At 42.7% G+C, this 21,149-nt stretch overlaps 1 protein-coding gene across 1 annotated transcript; it reads right to left on the bottom strand.

Moving 5' to 3' along the window:
- Positions 1 to 374: 374 nt before the first annotated feature.
- LOC137502394 (uncharacterized) lies at positions 375 to 20,631 on the bottom strand (the record flags this gene model as incomplete). Its single annotated transcript, XM_068229466.1, has 3 exons — positions 375 to 414; positions 11,619 to 11,671; positions 20,302 to 20,631. Coding segments are annotated over 3 exons (423 nt in total), but the record flags the coding sequence as incomplete, so codon positions are not given.
- Positions 20,632 to 21,149: the final 518 nt, after the last annotated feature.

The following is a 21,149-nucleotide window of genomic DNA, read 5'->3' as shown; positions in this document are numbered from 1 at the left end:
ACTGAATATGCACGGCATCTGACGAAGTTGTGACGTGTCTCCAAGCTGAGGCTTCTGTCACACAGTAGATTCCTCATTTTCAGAAAGCAAGTGCGAGCCATTTCTATTCGTACACGCATCTCTAAATCCGAGTCTAAGTCCTCAGTAATCCAGCACTTGTTCAACTGGTTCCGCATAAATGGTCATACGAATGTGAGTGCTTCGTGTTTTGTAAATGGCCATCACCTTGGTCTTGTCGGTGTTAATTTTGAGACCAAATTCATCCCCTTCTGCTACAATTCTATCTACCAGACGCTGAAGACCTTAAGTGCTGTCAGCCAAGATGGCAGTGTCATCTGCGTATCTCAGATTGTTGATCAGCCTACCGTTAACTTTTACTCTATCTTGCGCTTCTTGAAGAGCAGCTCGGAAGATCTGCTCAGAATACAGATTAAACAGCAGGGGAGATAATACGCATCCTTGCCGTACTCCCTGTTTGATCCTAGTAGCGCGGGTCTCGAAATTTCCAATTCTTTGCTGGCAAGATGTAGTGTTTACAGTGCGCTATGTCTTCTGGTATGGGCTAGAATAAAATTGTTACTTTCATTGACCTGTCTCTGTCTCTTCCTTGGCTTTGACAATATGAAAGTGGCTGAGGTATGAGTGACGCTAGTAATGCCATTCCTTATGCAGCCAGTCCCTGCTATGAATGGTGTGAAAATGTCGCCCATAGGGTCGGTTGGTGCAGGCATTTCAGTGGGTTTGGCAGACTGATGTGCAATAGCAACTTCTGGCTCGGTGAGGAAAGCAACGGGAAACTACCTCACTTCTCATTTCCCTAGTACGCCTGCTCAGTGACACCTAGGCCATCTATGACAGCTAATGGTGAACCTGTTGAGGATCCAACCAGCCTTCGGGCTGAATACCCAACATACATACATACACACTGAAGCTTCTTGACAAAATGTTCGATAAATTTCCAAATTGTCTGAAATTATTTAAGAAAATACTAGGTAAACAACAGACAGGGAATCTGCCATTTGGGCGACTGCCCTAAATGCAGATCAGTGGCGACTGACTGACTGGTCGTATGCGGCACGATGCTTAATTCACTCGGTCGTTAGAGGCACGATTTTGGCGTGGTTACATCCGGCACGGTCGCTTCTGGCACGTAACCAATCGCACGGCCAACTCGTTCCGCAAACATTCAAAACAAAGATTTCACAGCACATCAAAATAAAATAAATGATACGAATATCCAAAAGTTCTAAAAGCAATTCCTGAACATACGGAGGCGAAGTCGCAGACTGTGTTATTCCTCACTTCTTCAATATTCATAGCCAAGTGAGGCAATGTGCGTTTCAGCAAGGAACGCTTTAAATATAAAATTGGTGTACATAAACAAGGAGCTGGTGTGTGTCGCTCAATTAATAACGATAATTGTCTTTTTATGCACAAGAGATAAAGATACTTCCATTAACAATGTATGTGTTTTAGAGGGGTACACACGAGCCGAGATAACCAAATCATTTCGCGGTGAAATTGATTAGTAATAGAATTCACGGTAACATTATGAAATGACTGTACATTTAACGTTAAATTTCCTTCAAAGGTGAGAGTAAAGATCATAGATGAGTGTTACGACAGGATGTGGCGAATCTCTGTGACAGCTGAAGTAAGCACTTAGCGACATAATCCAGTCATTGGCTTCATTCAGAAACCGTTACAAATGAAGAACAGCCATGTCTTTTCTGGTATTTATGTAGTATTTGCATCATCCGCAGTATAAAACGTGGGCCAACCATGTCTTAAGTGATCAGTGTGCTCCTGCTCCACCATGGCTACATTACAGGTAGGCTACACAGCTTGTCAAATCCTTGATGTATAATGTCAGTAGGGTGTACATGTTGAAGAGGATGACGTCCTGCGCGATTAAACATTTCTTGATTAATTATAATAGAGCTGGAGTTATATGTACGAATAGGCAGTAGCGGCGATAAGGGGAGAAAACATATTTGTATTCCATTTTAGCCAGCTGAAACTAGGAATTACAGGAATTCGAAACAGACTTTAAACGTACTACATGTATGTAACGCGACCTAATACGTTGAAAGTCTGTTTCGATTACAATGCGGTCGTGAAAATTCAATATTCAATTACAGGAATTATTAAAAAAATCAATTTATACAAGCCTTGTTGTCTTATCAGCTAATTCTTTCCTTATTTTCTTTAATTATTAACAAAATTAATAACGGTAATAAGCATAAAATGTCGTTTGTCGCGGCTAACCGATTTGTATAACGCCACAGCAAGTATTGCCCGGCTCCCTGGCTAAATGGTTAGCGTGCCAGCCTTTGGTCACAGTGATCCCGGATTCGATTCCCGGCAGGGTCGGGAATTTTAACCATAATTGATTACTTTCGCTGGCACGGGGGCTGGGTGTATGTGTTGTCTTCATCGTCATTTCATCCTCGCACGACGCGCAGGTCGCCTACAGGCCTGCATCTGGCGAGGCGAACTTGTCCTAGGCCACTCCCGGCGCTAAAAGCCGCACGCCATTTCTTTACAGCAAGTATTGGAGACTCTTGCATGTACGGTGAGGAAGGGTAGCAGAAGGGTATAATTTTTTGCCAAGGACATGGACACAGGTGTGATTCACCCGCTTGCCGCGCGCATTCGTCAGTCTGACAGTCTCTTTAGTGTCAGTTTGTTAGTGTGTAGTCAAATACTAAATGAATTTTAACTGTGTAATCGCACCGTACTTCTATTTAATTGCAATACATGTTTAATATTGTTCCTTTGGTGAGAGTTTTATTGTATAGTATTGAATCAAAATCTCACAAAAATATTTTATTACTGCACTTAAGTTTGTAAACTGTCACCGTCTACCTTTCTGTGTAAATTCGCTCAGAGAGCATCAAAACATCAATTTTTTCAGTTTTGGAGCACACTCTCTCTCTCTCTCTCTCTCTCTCTCTCTCTCTCTCTCTCTCTGACAGCTATATCCCATAAACCCGGGTACTTTCAGTTGTCTGCACTTTTTTGGCCCCACCCCACAATTTCAATTGCCAGTCGCCGCTACTGCTAAGAGGTTAATAATAATAATAATAATAATAATAATAATAATAATAATAATAATAATATGTTTGATGGCGCTTCCGTACCCGGTAGGCACACTTACGATGCATCCACACGGAGACGCTTTCGCTACGTTTGTTAATAAACACGGTTAACCATGCTCTTGAACATTTTTTTACTGTTAATAGACAAAACAGGTGATCGCAAACTTTTCGGCCATGTTTATAAACAAAAAGAAATGTTGGCAGCGGTATTTGGACGGATCAAGTTGAGTTCTGTTTCCTGTTTTGTTATTTCATTCCGCTTGTCATACTAAATTTGCATTTTCTGATGTATTCGGACAATTTTCTTTAATTTGGTTTATTTTATAAACGTTTCTTTTTTCGTCCCTTTTAATATGTGTAAAGGTTTGTATTAGAGTGTTTGTAATAAGGTATGTGTAATATATTATGTTGAACTGTGTAAGATACGGTTCATCAGAATAGCAGGCTTTATAGCGTGAGTCACACCATGTAGATAATAATAATAATAATAATAATAATAATAATAATAATAATAATAATAATAATAATAATAATAATAGTTATAAAATATCTATAACTTTAGTGAATGAAAATTTTCATTAACTTTTCGTGTCTTCGCTAACATCTGGATTCGCGCATGCGCAAAGACGCAGTTGGAGCATTCAAATGCTTTACACACTTCAGGCACTATAACTGGAATTGTTTCGTTTGATACTCTAGATCAGGCATGTCAAGATCACGAGGTGACTGACAGTTCTGCGTGCTCGAGAAACAGCTGTTACGAGTGCTACCCCAGGACGTTATCAGATAGCTCAATCCTGGAGGGGTGTACATTACACGTTCAATACATGTACAATGCATGCAAAATTATATTCCTTCATATAAGGACGTCCATTATGAAATGTGTTCAACAATGTAATCACCGTGTACCAGACAAATAAATAATTACTTTAAAGGTTGCCATAAGCAATAAAGTACAACCTAATAGGCATTTACATTTTAAGGGCTTAACATGCTTAGCGCTTCTGTGAACAATTATGAAGCAGAATCATACCGAACACTGTGCCACTACTACATCGCTTCCGTAGCAAAACGCCTTGTTTTTATTGTATAAATTTAAACAAAATACAATAGGCTATGATACAAGTAGTATCTCTTCAAGCAACCATGTTGCTGCAACAGTAATGAAATGAAATGGCGTATGGCTTTTAGCGCCGGGAGTGTCCGAGGACAAGTTCGGCTCGCCAGATGCAGGTCTTTTGATTTGACTCCCGCAGGCGACCTGCGCGTCGTAATGAGGATGAAATGATGATGAAGACGACATATACACCCAGCCCACGTGCCAGCGAAATTAACCAGTTAAGGTTAAAATTCCCGACCCTGTCGGGAATCAAACCCGGGATCCCTGTGACCAAAGGCCAGCACGCTAACCATTTAGCCATGGAGCCGGACGATGCAACAGTACACAAATATCAACACACACTAACAAATTACTGTGTCAATCCTTATAGCCACAGTCTATGCAGCTGTATGTTTCAATCATTACTTGTAGACCAAAGCAGGTAACTGGAGTCGTTCACCACTAGGCAAACGCAGCCCTGTCAGCAACGTGGGGAAGTACAAGTCGACTGAGGCGAAGAGACTTGCGCCCTCGTGCATAGGTACTGTATTTCTAGCACGGACATTGCAGGGGCGTAACGAATGTAATACGGGCCCCTCTGCAAAAATTAAAATTCGGGCTCCCTCAAATAAAGTGTGAAACCTATGAATAAAACCAAACTCCATGGCGTAACAGCCCCGAAGGGTAATGGCCTACCAAGCAAACCTATAACTAAAATTAAATCATAGCAGGAAGAAGTAATGCAGTGTATTGTGAATTTATGTAAACAAAGGGATTATTCAAAAATTTCAAAGAAAAATATTTAATGGGTCTTAAAATTGCATGCGAGCTTAGACTTGATGCCGTCCTGGTCGGAACATCCAACTCATCAATAACATCACAGGGAAAATAAATTAAAATTACCAGTCTATTCCCTGACAGGCTTACAGGACGTGTGTGCGTGTAGAGATGAGCGTAAGTGGTATTTCAGAATATCTGTGACCAGCGTATCTGTGATACAAAACTATCTGTGACTTTTATCTGTGATTCAGTCACAGGAAGCACGAGCATAGGATTATCACGCTCGCTCTTTGGTCGCGGGCGGTCAGTATTGGACATTGGAGATGATAATGTCGGGTAGTATTTTTCGGAAGATTCAGGACATTAGAAGTGGGAAAAATATTCACATTTATAATTTGAAGTTTTAATAATGTACAGGGAAAATAATTGTTAACATGATGCGCAATAAATTAACACACGGTTTATGATTACCCGTGTCTTGTCTCCGGGTTACCAATTATTTACAGTACTTAATGTAGGTTTAAACATAAAATGACTGGAAGTAATGCATTTAGTACGATGATTCTTCCCATATACAGGTTTATTCAGCAATGCTGTCCACCTCAAATAACTCTTGAACGGTTAAACATATTCACATTTTGTTTTCACTTTCAGTAATGGTACCAAAGGCTATAATCGGACTTGCAGAACTATTTGAAGTGTTACTATTTTCTGAGATCATGTTACTAACTTAGCTTTCTTAACAAGCACCGCATCATTTGGTACACATGGCCTTAAATCTATAAACATTACAAATAAAGCACTATGAGTATTTTGAAAATCGGAGAAGTACTTCTCGAAATAATATGATGTTTTCGAACGTGCTTCATTTGCGAGCCGAGGACTAACCTGTTCGATTCGCGCTGTCTATGAAACATGAGCTAGCTGTTGACATACAGAGTTGCTAGATATATATTCTCTCTACTGTGCTCATAAATGCACTACCGGTATGATAAAATGTAGGCCTATTATTTAACACATTTAATATCGCCGCAGGTAAATGAAAAACGGATGTAGACCTTGAGCTACAGCAGATAACATAGTCCTGTGAACATGATCAAGTACCCACACAACTTCAACGATATTTTGTCACAGATACTTCTGTGTCAGGGTATCTGATATATCGGTGACAAAGTACCAGGCTATGCGCGTGGGATGATCAGTCTCTGATAAGCCTTCCGAAAATAACATGAACTCATGCTCCGCATGTAAGAGTCATGCACTCAAATGCCATTACTTAGGAAATGCATAGATTAATATAGGTACTGCATCACGCACCCATGCGTTTACGCAAAGCGCAATGCTAGTGTTTACTCGATTGATTGATTGATTGATTGATTGATTGATTGATTGATTGATTGATTGATTGATTGATTGATTGATTGATGCTTGTTGTTTGAAGGGGCCTAACATGTAGGTCATCGGCCCCTAATGGTACGAAATGAGACTAAATGAAATAACAAATTAAAAACCCAAAATCCTCCACTGACCACAATTCAAAACGTGAGGACGAAGAATGGATGGATGGATGGATGGATGGATGGATGGATGGATGGATGGATGGATGGATGGATGGATGGATGGATGGATGGATATGAATTTGAAACGGTCAGTGGAACCGACCCACAGTGCCTCATATGCACAGAAGCTGGCGTAAAACAATAGTATTATTGCTTCTATAGCAAAATACTGAATCGGTGATGCTTGTAGTCGAAAGCAGTCCAAAATCCAAGTCATCGGCCCCTCACAATGGTTCTTATCGTTAGAAAAGTAGAACCATGGTATTTGTCATGTTGCGGTACTAATCAAGAGTAGCGTAGACTCGCGGTATTCCACACATTATGATACTACTCACAGGTAATGAAATTTGCACATGAATTACAGACCTACTGTGTTTCGCATATTGCGGCGCCATTGACAGGCAACGCAAACCTATGGTGTTCCTCACCTAAGTGTACTAACCGCAGGGACTCGTACTATCCCGTGGTGTTCCTCATATAGTGGGTACTAATCATAGGCAAGCCAGAGCCATGGGTGACGTCATCCCATGGTGTCGCTCATATAGTGCTACTAATCACATGTACTGTAAAAGCCGTCGCGCTCTCGTTTGCTACTAATCACAAACCTATTTCGTACCTAACATAGTGGTACTACGCGCAAGGAAAAGCGACCCATGGTGTTCCCCGCGTGGTGGTACTAATTTCAAGTAGTTTCATGGTTCTAATATAATAATCCCTTCGTCGCCCCTTTTAGTCGCCTCTTACGACAGACAGGGGATATTCTTCGTCTGCGTCCCCCACCCACAGGGGGTAGTGTTTACTTGACTCACCTAATTTATCAAGTCATAAATTAAACACCACCAGGATTATTATATATTATTTCATATACCGTATATATATTTGCGAAAGTCTCCGTGGCTCAGACGGCAGCGCGTCGGCCTCTCACCGCTGGGTTCCGTGGTTCAAATCCCGGTGAGATTTGTGCTGGATAAAGTGGAGGCGGGACAGGTTTTCTCCGAGTACTCCGGTTTTCCCTGTCATCTTTCATTCCAGCAACACTCTCCACTATCATTTCATTTCACCTGTCCGTCATTAATCATTGCCCCAGAGGAGTGCGACAGGCTTCGGCAGCCGGCACCGTTCCTATCATCGCCACAAGAAGGGGGCTTCATTCATTCCATCATTTACTGGAAAACAGGTGTAGGTTTTTATGTATTTGTGAAGAGTCTACGGGGCCCCTTAACGGCCTGGGCCCGCCTGCATTGCAGGCCCTGTAGGCCCTAATGTCACGCACCTGGGGACTGCGCTTACAGCGGGTAAGCTTTGGCATCAGTGCTCTAGACAAGTACAAAAGTGAAGTGTACGAGTCACACCACCTGCCAGAAATCTTGAAGTTATACCTAGCCTGGCATTAATGGAGATGGCTTTCCGATAATTTGTATCAATTTCTTGCAATTTCAGTACCAATTACTATCCGCAAGACGAAATGAAAGTCATGTAGGGACTAGGGACATTCTCAGAAAATTGTGAAAGCCTGCTGCATCATGAATTAAATGTTCTGACATACTGTACATGTTCTCTACAAACTTAAATCTGAACGCCTTTCCAGTATTTGTCTTTGCCACACTTCGCGAGTGAGCTTTTATCTAATTGTGTCCGACATTTGATTACATTTTAAATATCAACAGGTTACAAAGCTCTCTGTACAGGAGCTGCACTTGCAAAGTTTGTCATTTTCGGCGTGATAATTAAAAGTAAGAAATATTTATGTATGAGGGACATCTATTACTGTAATTTTTTTTAAAGCTTAATACTGTTACGAATAATATTTTTTTAAAGAAAGTGTCTGTGGTATATTCTGTGTAATTATATTTTCATTTAAAAGCTACATGCAAGTAAAGACATTTCCGTACAGGCTATGAAGGCCCTTGGAGGGCTGGAAGGTAAAGGCTTCCACTATCCGTAGCCTCGGCACTTGGGGTGAAGTGGTTAGCTTTACCGCCCGGCCGCCTTTGCCCGCAGGAATTAACCTGATGCTTTGTTTTTCGACTGCCTGACGGGGAATCGAACCCACGTCCTTCCGGGTGAACCAAGCACGTCTTAACCACCTTACATAGCCTACATAATACACAAACAGATACATTATTTTCAAATATTGAATTTACTGGTCTTAGAGACCGGATGGCTCTCATAATATCTAGGAGAGGGATGGCTCTATTGCAGCGGTAATTTCGATGTTGACTAGGCTTTAGGGATGAGAAAAATAATATAAAAATAATGTGCAACAATACCTTAAGTAGGCTAGTAGAAAGGAGAGATTCTTCCTATATGCTTGCCAGGTACCCACTATACCGCTCCTAGAAGTCCTCTTACTTACAAAGAAGAATTAAAACCGAGACTGTAAATCAGCTGAATGCTACCATGTGCTGTGTTTTTATTGGTCGGTTAAGGTTCGTGTCGTGTTCCTATTCGCCGGCCAAGTTTCGTATTGTCTCCAATAGAGCTCGCATCGTCTGCAAGTACAGGGCTGTCATATTCGGTAAAAGTAAGAGAACCGCCAATCTCAAAATTCGGTAAGTTAAACGTAAGAACACCACGAATTTGAAAGTTGTCATGGCGTGTGCTGGTTGTGAGTGTTCTATACGCGACTTCATACCCTGAGTATTCACCGATTTTTTAATAAGTCACGGCATTATAAAGCGAATTATTCTCTGTGGACCGAGAGAGTTAGCCGTGCAATGAGGAGCGCGCAACTGTGAGCTCGCAATCGGGAGACAGTGGGTTCGAACTCCACTGTCGGCAGCCCTGAAGATGATTTCCATGGTTTCCCAGTTTCACACCAGGCAAATGCTGGAGCTGTACCGTAATTAAGGCCACGGCCATTTCCTTCCCATCGTCGCCATAAAACCTATCTGTGTCGGTGCGGCATAAAGCAAGTTGTAAAAAAATGTAAAAAAATAGCAGAGCTTGAAAATAACACGAACATGAAATTTAAAAAAGCAGATGATTGGGATGAATTCTGGATATCAATTCAAGAATATTTTTGGTATTTGCCTAAACGGGCTCTAGTGGTTTTGTGGCATTTTCCGAACACACATTCCTACGAAGCAGGATTTTCTATGATTATCAATATCAAAGCAGTGAAAAATAGCAGTTTAAGAAATGCAGTTACATTTATCCCATATTCATCAGTCGCCCGCCTGTGTTGTCTTTCAAAAGAATAATAATAATGTTATTTGCTTTACGTCCCACTAACTACTTTTTAAGGTCTTCGGAGACGCCGAGGTGCCGGAATATAGTCCCGCAGGAGTTCTTTTACGTGCCAGTAAATCTACCGACACGGGGCAGTCGTATTTGAGCACCTTCAAATACCACCGGACTGAGCCAGGATCGAACCTGCCAAGTTGGGGTTAGAAGGCCAGCGCCTTAACCGTCTGAGCCATTCAGTCCGGCTCTTTCAAAAGAAGACTAATTCCATTACACATGGTAAGCATTCCCATTTCCGGAACAACTTCCTCAGATGATTCCGGTTCTCGTTGATTACCTTGCTATTTGGCCCTGTGGCGATATAAATTCCTCTTCATAAATTATAAAATCATAAAATCATAACCCGTGTTGTAAAGATAACCCATTTCTTCGGAGTATATTTTAGAAATTGGCGTGTCCTCGTCGCGTGCTCTCTTCTTCGCCTGTTTGAATGAGCATCAATCGGAGGTCCACATTGGTACTCGCTTCAACACAGCACTTCATCACGTTGGTTTTTAATTGATCTTCGGCAACGTGTCAATTTCTCTTTTAAACAGCACTACGCTACAGTCCCGTCTTCTTTGGTCTTTTTTTTTTTTAACGCTGTATGCAAATTCTTGGTATATAGTGGGCATAGGCGTAATTCGGGAGTGGCAGTTGCCACACCAATATCTTGAAAGAAACCCAATTATCATAATATTACACATTTAGGAATATATATTTTACAAGTACGTTTCCCGTTACTCTGCTTAATTTAGCTCAATGAAAGAGAATGATCGTTGCAAAATTTTATAGTATATAATGTTGATAGAAATATTTTTATTAATGTTCAGTTTTACCTTCCTCCCTCAGTTCAATTGTAATGTCGCTAAAAAGTCCCGAAAAATGCTGACGGATGGCCGCCGAACACCACGGACTGTGGGCTGCGTCTCTACGCGACTGTCTCGATGATCAGATGTTTAGGTGTTTGTTTCGTACATCTCCTGTAGCTATGTATATTTGGTGGATGTTCCGTTTTCCTGTATTCTTCAATACTTTTAATAGCTAACCAGTATGCAAACCCTTTACTGTATTTATTGTCTTAGGATTAATATGTGCCAGTTTACGTTAACGTTCATTACTACACTTTATGTCAAAATTGATCTATATATAGAAACGTTTTTTCAGACTTGACTAACACTATTGATTGTAGTTGTAAATAAATAATGTCCGCCTCTGTGAAGTAGTGGTTAGCGTGATTAGCTGCCACCCCCGGAAGCCTGGGTTCGATTCCCAGCTCTACCACGAAATTGGAAAAGTGATACAAGGGCAGGAACGGGGTCCACTCAGCCTCGGAAGGTCAACTGAGTACAGATGGGTTCGATTCCCACCTCAGCCATCCTCGAAGTGGTTTTCCGTGGTTTTCTACGTCTCCTCCAGGCAAATGCCCCGATGTTACCCACCTTAATGCCACGGCCACTTCTTTTCCTCTTCCTTGCCTGTCCCTTCCAATCTCCCCCCCCCCTCCCACAAGGCCCCTGTACAGCAAAGAAGGTGAGGCCGCCTGGGTGAGGTACTGGTCCTCCTTCCCAGTTTTATCCCCGGCCTAAAGTCTCACGCTCCATGACACTGTTCTTGAGGCGCGATCCCTCGCTGAGTCTGTTTACCCCCCAGGATCGGTTTTCCCCCTCAGACAGATGAATAAATAAATAAATAAATAAATAAATAAATAAATAAATAAATAAATAAATAAATAAATAAATAAATAAATAAATAAATAAATAAATAAATAAATAAATAAATAAATAAATAGTATCTGTTAGATAACTTTGAAGCCGCCTCTGTGGTGTAGTGGTTAGCGTGATTAGCTGCCACCCCCGGAGGTCCGGGTTCGATTCCCGGCTCTGCCACGAAATTTGAAAAATGGTACGAGGGCTGGAACGGGGTCCACTCAGCCTCGGGAGGTCAACTGAGTATAGGTGGGTTCGATTCCCACCTCAGCCATCCTGGAAGTGGTTTTCCGTGGTTTCCCACTTCTCCTCCAGGCAAATGCCGGGATGGTACCTAACTTAAGGCCACGGCCGCTTTCTTCCCTCTTCCTTGTCTATCCCTTCCAATCTTCCCATCCCCCACCAAGGCCCCTGTTCAGTATAGCAGGTGAGGTCGCCTGGGCGAGTTACTGGTCATTCTCCCCAGTTGTATCCCCCGACCCGATGTCTGAAGCTCCAGGACACTGCCCTTGAGGCGGTAGAGGTGGGATCCCTCGCTAAGTCCGAGGGAAAAGCCAACCCTGGACGATAAACAGATTAAGAAGAAGATAACTTTGAAGCTATTCTGTTCGCTCTACAGGAAATTTCACAGATTGACCCTGTCAGCGGTAGACAAGCCAATGGTTTGTTAAAAAGCATGGAGGATTTCAAGTTTTATTTGATTTACTATGTTTTAAGTTTTATTTTTAAAATGATATTTGTTCGTGGCGTCGACCTCTGCAGATCTTTCGCCACTACTTTCACCTTATGATAGGAACCTGCGTGTAAGTGTAATTGCGGAAGTGTAGAGTATTGAATGTGAGGAAAGGAACGTTAATGACGACACAAACACCCAGTCCCCAGGCCAGGGATATTAATCATTTACAATTAAAAACCCCTGACCCGGCCGGGAATCGAATCCGGGGCCGCCGGTTGTGATTTACTATTACTCAGAAGAGTTCTAACGCAATGTGACTCATCATCATCATCATCATCAAAGACCCTAGTCCAGCAGTCTGAGCTACGAAGTTGTAAAGTCAGTGAAGAACAGTACACTTGAAATTTTACGATCTTTTTAGAACTGAAGAGTTTTTTACTCAATATTGTTCAACCACTGCATGGAGGTAGCAGAGAAACGTGGATTTAGAGCAGCAGAGTTGTCAAGGAAACAATCCGGCGAAAACTGGCGTTGGAAGTAAAGCTTTATTTGAGACAGTACAACAGTATACCTACTATAAAGCTAAATGCTAATTCCCATTACTGATATACTTGAACACGGGAGAATAGGTAGCAAATTATTGTTCTCAAGAGGGAGGACCCTTGATCCCCGGTAATCCCTGCCCCCAGAGTCAAAATGCTCAAATTAACCGTAGACGACTGTCTGTTGACGCTTCCGTATCAAGCGTAACTGTGACCACACAAACACTAACTCAGAGCAATAATGTAAGAAAGCGGTGCTAGTGGGCGAAGGGGATTGTCCTGCGGAATTTCCTATAATTATTCCAGGAGTCATCGCCTAAGGGAAGGGGGCCGGAGACAGTGGGTAGCGATTGTCGTGAATTTCAAGCTGGTAGCCTCATATCGAATCACAGGACAGTAACTCTTACTCAAGCTTGAATGTCAAGGTTTTGTTTATCTGTTTGCCTGCGGGTGGTCTGTTCAGCCGTTGCTGAATTCCGATCTTCACCAGACAAACAAATGAAGATAAGAAGCTGTTGATACCAATAGACGTTTAAGCTTATTATAGAACCACTTATCATACCAGATTAGTTCTTACAAAGAAAAAAAACAAAAACAAACAAGAAACAAACCAGGCAGTGCTAGACAGCCTTTCTCAGAAGAAAAGGCTCATTTCGAGCGTGGGAAGATTTTGAAAGCAAAAGATAAGCAAATTATTGTACGGTTAGCGTGTCTGTAGTGTGAGCTTCGTGAGAATACAACACTGCGAAGAGGTCCGGCTCCATGGCTGAACGATTAGCATGCCGGCCTTTGGTACAATGGATCTCCCGTTCGATTCCCCGACGAGTCGGGGATTTTAACTTTCACTGGTTAATTCCTCTGACTTGGGGACTGGGTACTTGTAATGGCTTCATCATTATAATTCATCTTGTATTGGGTCCCTATACTCACAAACGCGTAGGTCGCCTACAGGACGTCAACTTTAAAGACCTGCACCAGGAGGCCACACACACTATACTCCTCCTCATTTATTCGATCGTGAAGTAAATGATTTTCTTCCTGTCTTTCCGTTATTTCTTCACTCTTTCACTATGTTCCCACCTCTTCTCCTCCGCCCGACCTTTGCTTCTTCCCTCTGTGGGTGGGGGCGGTAGAATAACACCCACGGTATCCCCTGCCTGTCGTAAGAGGCGACTAAAAGGAGCCCCATGGGCTCTTAACTTAGAACCGTAGATTGGCGACCACGGGGCCCTTAGCCGAGTCCTGGCATCGATTCCACTTATTTGTGCCAGGCTCTTCACTTTCATATTCCTATCCGAACTTCCTTGGTCAACTCTTGTTCTTTTCCGACCCCGACGCTATTAGGCTGCGAGCGCTAGGGAGTCTTCCATTTTCACGCCCTTCGTGGCCCTTGTTTTTCTTTGGCCGATACCTTCATTTTCGATGTGTCGGATCCCTTCCATTTTTCCTCACTGATTTGTGTTATATAGAGGATGGTTGCCTAGTTGTACTTCCTCTTAAAACAATCACCAGGCCTTTCCTATCCTATCGTCGCCGTAAGACCTATCTGTTTCGGTGCGACGTAAAACAAATAGCCTACCTAAAACAATCGCCACCACCGCCACTTCTGCTTCTCTTTCTTCTGGAACATCTAAACTCCTTAATCTTCGTGTCGGTAGATTTATGACAAAATTCCGACACCTCGGCATCTCAGAAATCCTGTTTAACTTCGATGAACCATCTGATTTGTGTTTTGCGACTTTTATCGACATGATGGTTTTTCTCCGGATACTCCGGTTTTCCCTGTCATCTTTCATTCCGACAACACACTCCAATATTTCATTTCATTAATAATTCATTAATCATTGCGTCAGAGGAGTGCGACAGGGTTCGGCAGCCGGCACATTTCGTATCCTCGCCGCTAGATGGGGGCTTCGTTCATTCCATTCCTGACCCGGTCGAATGACTGGAAACAGGCTGTGGATTTTCATTTTCATTATTTTGTGCATCTGAGAGCGGCGGTTGTGGATTCTTTGTTTCAATTACAGAATATGTATTACCGTAGCTGCTTGTTGAGATTTCAATATACTCTGCATTGGGTTTTGGGTTGTGTTTTTATGAATTTTACACCTGTCTTATTTAGAAGATGAGGCGAGTTTTGTTACGGTAGGTCCTCAACTAAGCTAATGTTTAAACTATCGCGTAACATAGTAGCGGCATTTCGACGGGACCTCTCACAAGCCGCTTGACCGAAGTAGCAGCTGCGTTTTCCTCAAGAACGTTTCTCTAATGAAGGACTAAGTCATGTTCCAACGTCCAACATTTATGTGTAGAGAGAGGAGCAATTCTAACTTTCAATCATTAAAGGGTACAAACAGATTTAAATAAACACAGTTGTTTCACTTTTCTAAGCCGGCCCCGTGGTGTAGGGGTAGCGTGCCTGCCTCTCGCCCGGAGGTCCCGGGTTCGATTCCCGGCCAGGTCAGTGATTTTTCTCTCGACCTGAGGGCTGGTTCGAGTCCACTCAGCCTACGTGATTAGAATTGAGCAGCTATCTAACGGTGAGATGGCGGCCTCGGTCTCGAAAGCCCAGAATAACGGCAGGTCTTCGGGCTGAGCAGCGGTCGCTGGGCAGGCCAAAGCCCTTTCAAGGGCGTTAAGTGCCGTGGGGTTCACTTTTCTGAACCTTTTTCATCATAAAAAATGAGTAACTTGATAGAATCTGATGATGTTCTTTCAGAACGAAACATGTCATTCTTTGTTTAACAGTGTGGTTTTTTGTTTTTTTTTGTTTTTTACGGTTGTGTTATAGGTGTTACCATTAATGTTCGACAGATTGGAAAACCTCAAAGTTACACTGAGTCAACAATGGAAAGCATGGCTTCATTCTGAACTTAAAACAATATATATATTCAATTCTATAATTTTCATCGCCGGTACGACCAGTAGCGGCGATTAAGTTAGGCGAGGGGGGGGGGCGGCAGCTGCCCCCCACTTTTTTTTTGGAGAACATATTTTTATTCGCATTATTGCCCGCCTCCGTAGCGTAACGGTTAGTGTTATTAGCTGTCGTCCTTTGGGGCCCGTGTTCGATTCATGATATGCCAGAAAATTAAGAATGGCAGGAGGGCTGGTATGTGGTTGAAATGGTCCATGCAGCTCACCTCCATGAGGGGTGTGTCTGAAAAGAACTGCACCACCTCGAGATGAGGACACGAGTTTACGTATTCGCTTTTTTTGCCGGCTGAAACTAGGAATTAATTAGAAAAGCAGTTTGTAGGCTACAAGCTCTGTTGTCTTATCAGCTAATTCTTTCCTTTACTTTATCTAATTATTAACAAAATTATTACAGGAAATACGCACAGAATGCAGTTCGTCTCGGCTAACCAATTTGTATAGAGCTTCACCAAAGTAGTGCCAACGGCCGTAGCCGTGTTGAAACACCGGATCCCGTGAGCTCTCCGAAGTTAATCAACATTGGGCGTGGTCAAGAGTTGGATGGGTTGCCACGCGCTGTTGGTGGGTGGTAAGGGAATAGAGGAGCGGAAAGGAACTGGCCACCCTACCGCACGTAAACTCCGGCTTAGGAACACCTCTGCGGAGGCTCGGACCTGCCTTCGGGCAGTATAACCCTTACCTACAGCAAAGTAGTGGAAACTTTGCACATGCTGTGAGGTAGGGTAGCAGGGGTGTGTGTATATTTATTCATTTAATTATTTATTTATTGCCAAGGTCATGGAAACTGAGGTATGATTCATCCGCTTGCCGCGCGCATTCGTCAATCTCGCAGTCTCTTCAGTGTCTGTTATTGTTTAGTGTGTAGTCAATTACTAAATTACCGGTTTCAATTGTATAATCACACCGTACCGTACTTCTATTTAATTGTAATAAATGCGTAATATTATTCCTTTGGTGAAAGTTTTATTGTGTAGTATTGGATCAAAATCTTTAAAAACTATTATTACCATACTTAAATTGGTTAACTCTCGCCCTTTACCCCTCTGTCGAAATTCGCTCAGAGCATAAAAAAAATACTATTTTGTTGCCTGTTTCTTCAGATTTGATGTATATAATTCCCACGCCCACCCCCGTCTGCTATATCCCACAAATCCGGATACTCTTTGTTGTCTATACTTTTTGCCCCCCCCCCCCCACTTTTCATCCCCAATCGCCGCCACTGGGTACGACAAACATGTATTTTATCTACGCCGGTACGGCGTAGCAGATTATACCAGTCTATCTACAGCTCTGTGTACTAGTGATGGGATATTCGACTCATTTTATTGATATCTTCTATATAAATGAAATTGTAACGACCGTGTGTCTGTACATTGCCTATTTTGGCTTCATTTTCGTTCAGTTATCCGTTTCAGGTGTAAAAATTACCATCTGCATATTTTTAAAAATCTTTGGTGTCTGTCGATTTGTCCGTTTGTCCATTTTTTTAGTTCTTATACCTGGGGAAACTACTGGACATATTTCTACCAAACTTTTTATTTAGAGTCCATCTGTCCTTGGGTAGGTTTTAGGGCCAACATTGTTTCCAGATCCCGGATTGGTTAAGGGTTTACAGGAAGTCGAAATCGTGATTTTACTCTCACACAAAATATACATGACCAACTTTAATGGGAAACTATCAGCCTTAATGGAAAACAATTTCTAAAAACTTTTTCTCTCATGTGCACCTTTTCGATGGATGGATAAGGAGGGAGATATCATTTACGACTGTTTTAGAGGCTCTCATGTCATTTCAAGGTGGGTTAAAGGGTTTAACTAGAGAGGTATTTTAATCTTTTCCATTGAACAGATAATAAGAGCCATCTGGTGGCGAATGAACGTACCATTTCCACTTCTATTATAACGTCTAAATTTAAAGAGTCATTGTTTAAGAACCCTTTCTCGTGGACAGTCGAGATTTCTTCTGATTTAAAGAATTTCACCTTATTTTCTGGACACGGCATAAGCCCAAAAGCCTATACAGGATCATGTCTATAAGTACGCGCCGTGAAAGCATCAATGGCAACAATAAGAGAGGTTATCGTCAACAATTGGTTTCGTGAGTCTTCAGCCACAGCGCCACTCTCGGTTACAGATTAACAGCAATATGGAACCCAGAAGTAGGGAGAGTAACGCACAACTTCGGACCAAAAACTGTATCGTTTAATAAACTCTGTGATCTACCCCATTCTGTCTCCACTTTGTTGAGCTTTATCGTACTTCACGTTACTGCCACGTGCTTTCGTAGAAGAATATCATTTTAACATGCCGTATTAAACGTTTGAATACAGGCATGTAACTTAGCATAAATTCATGAAGGAATCGTGAAATCTATTACCAATTCCCGTGCGAAGAACGAGCACATTATGCTAGTAAATAATACTAATAATGCTTTTTAAACTCTTTAGGCCTTATCAGGCGTGAAATTGCCAGTGTTTCGCCCCACAGTGGGCTCACCAGTCGAGGCTGACGTATTTGAGCACCTTCAAATACCAACTGATGAATCCACTGCTACACTGGGGCGAAACGCTATCAATTTCACGACTGAAGAGGCCTAAAGAGTTTAATTTATTTTTAACATTTGCATTCGTTGAAAATAAATTATGGTTTCATTCCGAGAACTTTGAAATACTGCTAATGCTACATTTTCGTAGTTTTCGGAGACACCGATGTGCCGGAATTTTGTCCCACAGAAACAGTCCATTAATTAAGTATACATAATTAGATGTAAACATAATTATCTGCTCACGTGCAACCGGTGATCTCGTGATTCGATTATCGAAGTCTTGTGCAATGAAGCAATATATGAACTGACAGAATGCTGAACAATTCTTCCTAATGAGTGAAGTGAATAAAAAGGTAGAATCTACCTAGTAGTATCTAGTACCTAGAGTTAGCTTCTGTTTATTGCTTTACTCACCTCAAAATTAGTTCACACCAAGTCTACTGTAGTTGTATCCTCACTACCCGGAAAACAAAGTAAGATACATCTTCGTTTCACCTTGAAGGAAATAGTGTTGCGATCTGTCAACAGCACTCCCCCCCCCCCCCCCCAACTCTCTCTCCTCTGTCCCACGTCATCTGATTCAGCACAGCGGGTACTTGAGAAGTACCACAGTTTAGTGATTTTAGTATACGTGGCTGGGATAACACACAACATGCACATTCACAACTGCAGCATGTCGTTCAGTGAAGGTGAATATTACGATTAAAATTATAGAAACAAGCAAATACTAAGTTAAATTATTACCAAAACATATTGTTGTTCTTGAAAATCTAGAGTACCTAAGGTATTGCAAGGAAAAAAAATACATGGGATAGTGTTGTGGGTAAAAACGTTAGTGTTGGTCAGCTGAATGAATTATTCATAAGTATGAAAAGCCAGATAAAGACATACCTGCCAACTTTCCCGTTTTAGGAGGGAGACTGCTGATTTTCGACAGTTTTTCCGCCTCCCGATTTTAGCTTATTTTTTGGTGAACTCAAACATTTGTTTTCAAATCTCGCCATTTCAGCTTTGTATGCCAGTGTCTAGAAGTCCTTCGCTCATTGGCCACTTTTAAATTAAGTATCGGTGTTTATTAATACGAGTCGATTCTAGAGACTAGTCGCTAGATTTGGAGTCTATTTTAGTAATTTAGTGACAATTTAGAAAATAGTGATTAGTGACTTTTCTAGAGATTTTAGGAGCCATTTGGAGACAATCCTGGCGAATTTTAATTTATTACTTGATATAAAAATATCATTGCGCTTCGCATAATCGCGCGGGCGCATGAAGCAATATATTAATCTATGCATTTGCTAAGTAATGGCATCTAAGTGCATGCATGACTGATTCACACGTGTGGAGCATGAGCACGCACTATTTTCGGAAGGCTTGTCAGAGACCGATCATCTCACACACATACTTCCTGTGAGGGAATAGAGATGTGTATTTTTTAGCCTTGTAGCCTCGTATAGCAACAGACATAATAAGTGTTATAATATATACCACAGTACTCCTGTATTGCGCAAGACATGTAGAATAAGCAGTTTTTACCTATTATATCTCCCGATTTCTCCTGAGATTCATATCAAAATCTCCGGATTTTTTATTTTGGTTGTGTAAATTTGGCAGGTATGTTAAAAAAAAAGAAAACGGACATAAAGGCCAGGAGATAGAGTCCCCCCTCGCGTTTCTTCAGTTATTGCCAAAAATTCCGATGGAAAAAGTTACATTTTCAGTATTGGAATAGTTCCTTACATTTACTCACATTTCTTTGAACACGTTATGTTTTCTCATGATAAATGAATGATAAGCATTATTTTTTGTGTTTCAGATAATCACCATGTTGCTGCTACTAACAACTATGTGGCAAGAGTCTACAGGTACCGGATTTGATATCAGCAGCCTGTTTGGAAGCCTCGGCGGTGGAGGAGGAAAAGGAGGTGGGGGAGGAGGAGGAAAAGGAGGTGGGGGAGGAGGATTTGGAGATCTGTTTGGGAGTTTGGGAGGTCTATTCGGAGGGAAAGGTGGCGGAGGTGGAGGTAAAGGTGGTGGTGGAGGAAATGGAGGAGGTGGTTGGAGTGGAGATGGTGGAAGTAAAGGAGGCGGAGGAGGGGGTTGGAGTGGAGGTGGTGGAAGTAAAGGAGGCGGAGGAGGTGGTTGGAGTGGAGGTGGTGGAAGTAAAGGAGGTGGAGGAGATGGTTGGAGTGGAGGTGGTGGAAGTAAAGGAGGCGGAGGAGGTGGTTGGAGTGGAGGTGGTGGAAGTATAGGAGGCGGAGGAGGTGGTTGGAGTGGAGGTGGTGGAAGTATAGGAGGCGGAGGAGGTGGCTGGAGTGGAGGCGGTGGAAGTATAGGAGGCGGAGGAGGTGGCTGGAGTGGAGGCGTTGGAGGAGGAGGAAATGGAGGTGGTTGGAGTGGAGGTGGTGGAGGAGGAGGAAATGGAGGTGGTGGATGGAGTGGAGGAAATGGAGGCGTAGGAAATGGAGGCGGAGGAGGTGGTTGGAGTGGAGGTGGAGGAGGGGGAAGTGGAGGTGGTGGGGGAGGTGGTTGGAGTGGGGGTGGTGGAAGTAAAGGAGGTGGAGGTAGTGGGTTGAGTCGAAGTGGAAGGAAAGGAAGTGGAGGGGGAAATGGAGGAGGTGGTTGGAGTGGAGGTGGTGGAGGAGGAAATGGAGGTGGTTGGAGTGGAGGTGGTGGAAGTAGAGGAGGAAATGGAGGAGGTGGTTGGAGTGGAGGTGGTGGAAGTAGAGGAGGAAATGGAGGAGGTGGTTGGAGTGGAGGTGGTGGAAGTAGAGGAGGAAATGGAGGTGGTTGGAGTGGAGGAAATGGAGGGGGTGGAAGTAAAGGAGGCGGAGGAGGTGGAAGTAAAGGAGGCGGAGGAGGTGGTTGGAGTGGGGGTGGTGGAAGTAAAGGAGGCGGAGGGGGTGGTTGGAGTGCGGGCGGTGGAAGTACAAGGGGTGGAGGTGGTGGGTGGAGTGGAGGTGGTTCAGGGGGACGTGG

The sequence above is a fragment of the Anabrus simplex genome, chromosome 1, assembly GCF_040414725.1.
Source record: "Anabrus simplex isolate iqAnaSimp1 chromosome 1, ASM4041472v1, whole genome shotgun sequence".
Lineage (NCBI taxonomy): Eukaryota > Metazoa > Arthropoda > Insecta > Orthoptera > Tettigoniidae > Anabrus > Anabrus simplex.
This window is presented reverse-complemented; position numbering and strand designations above follow the sequence as displayed.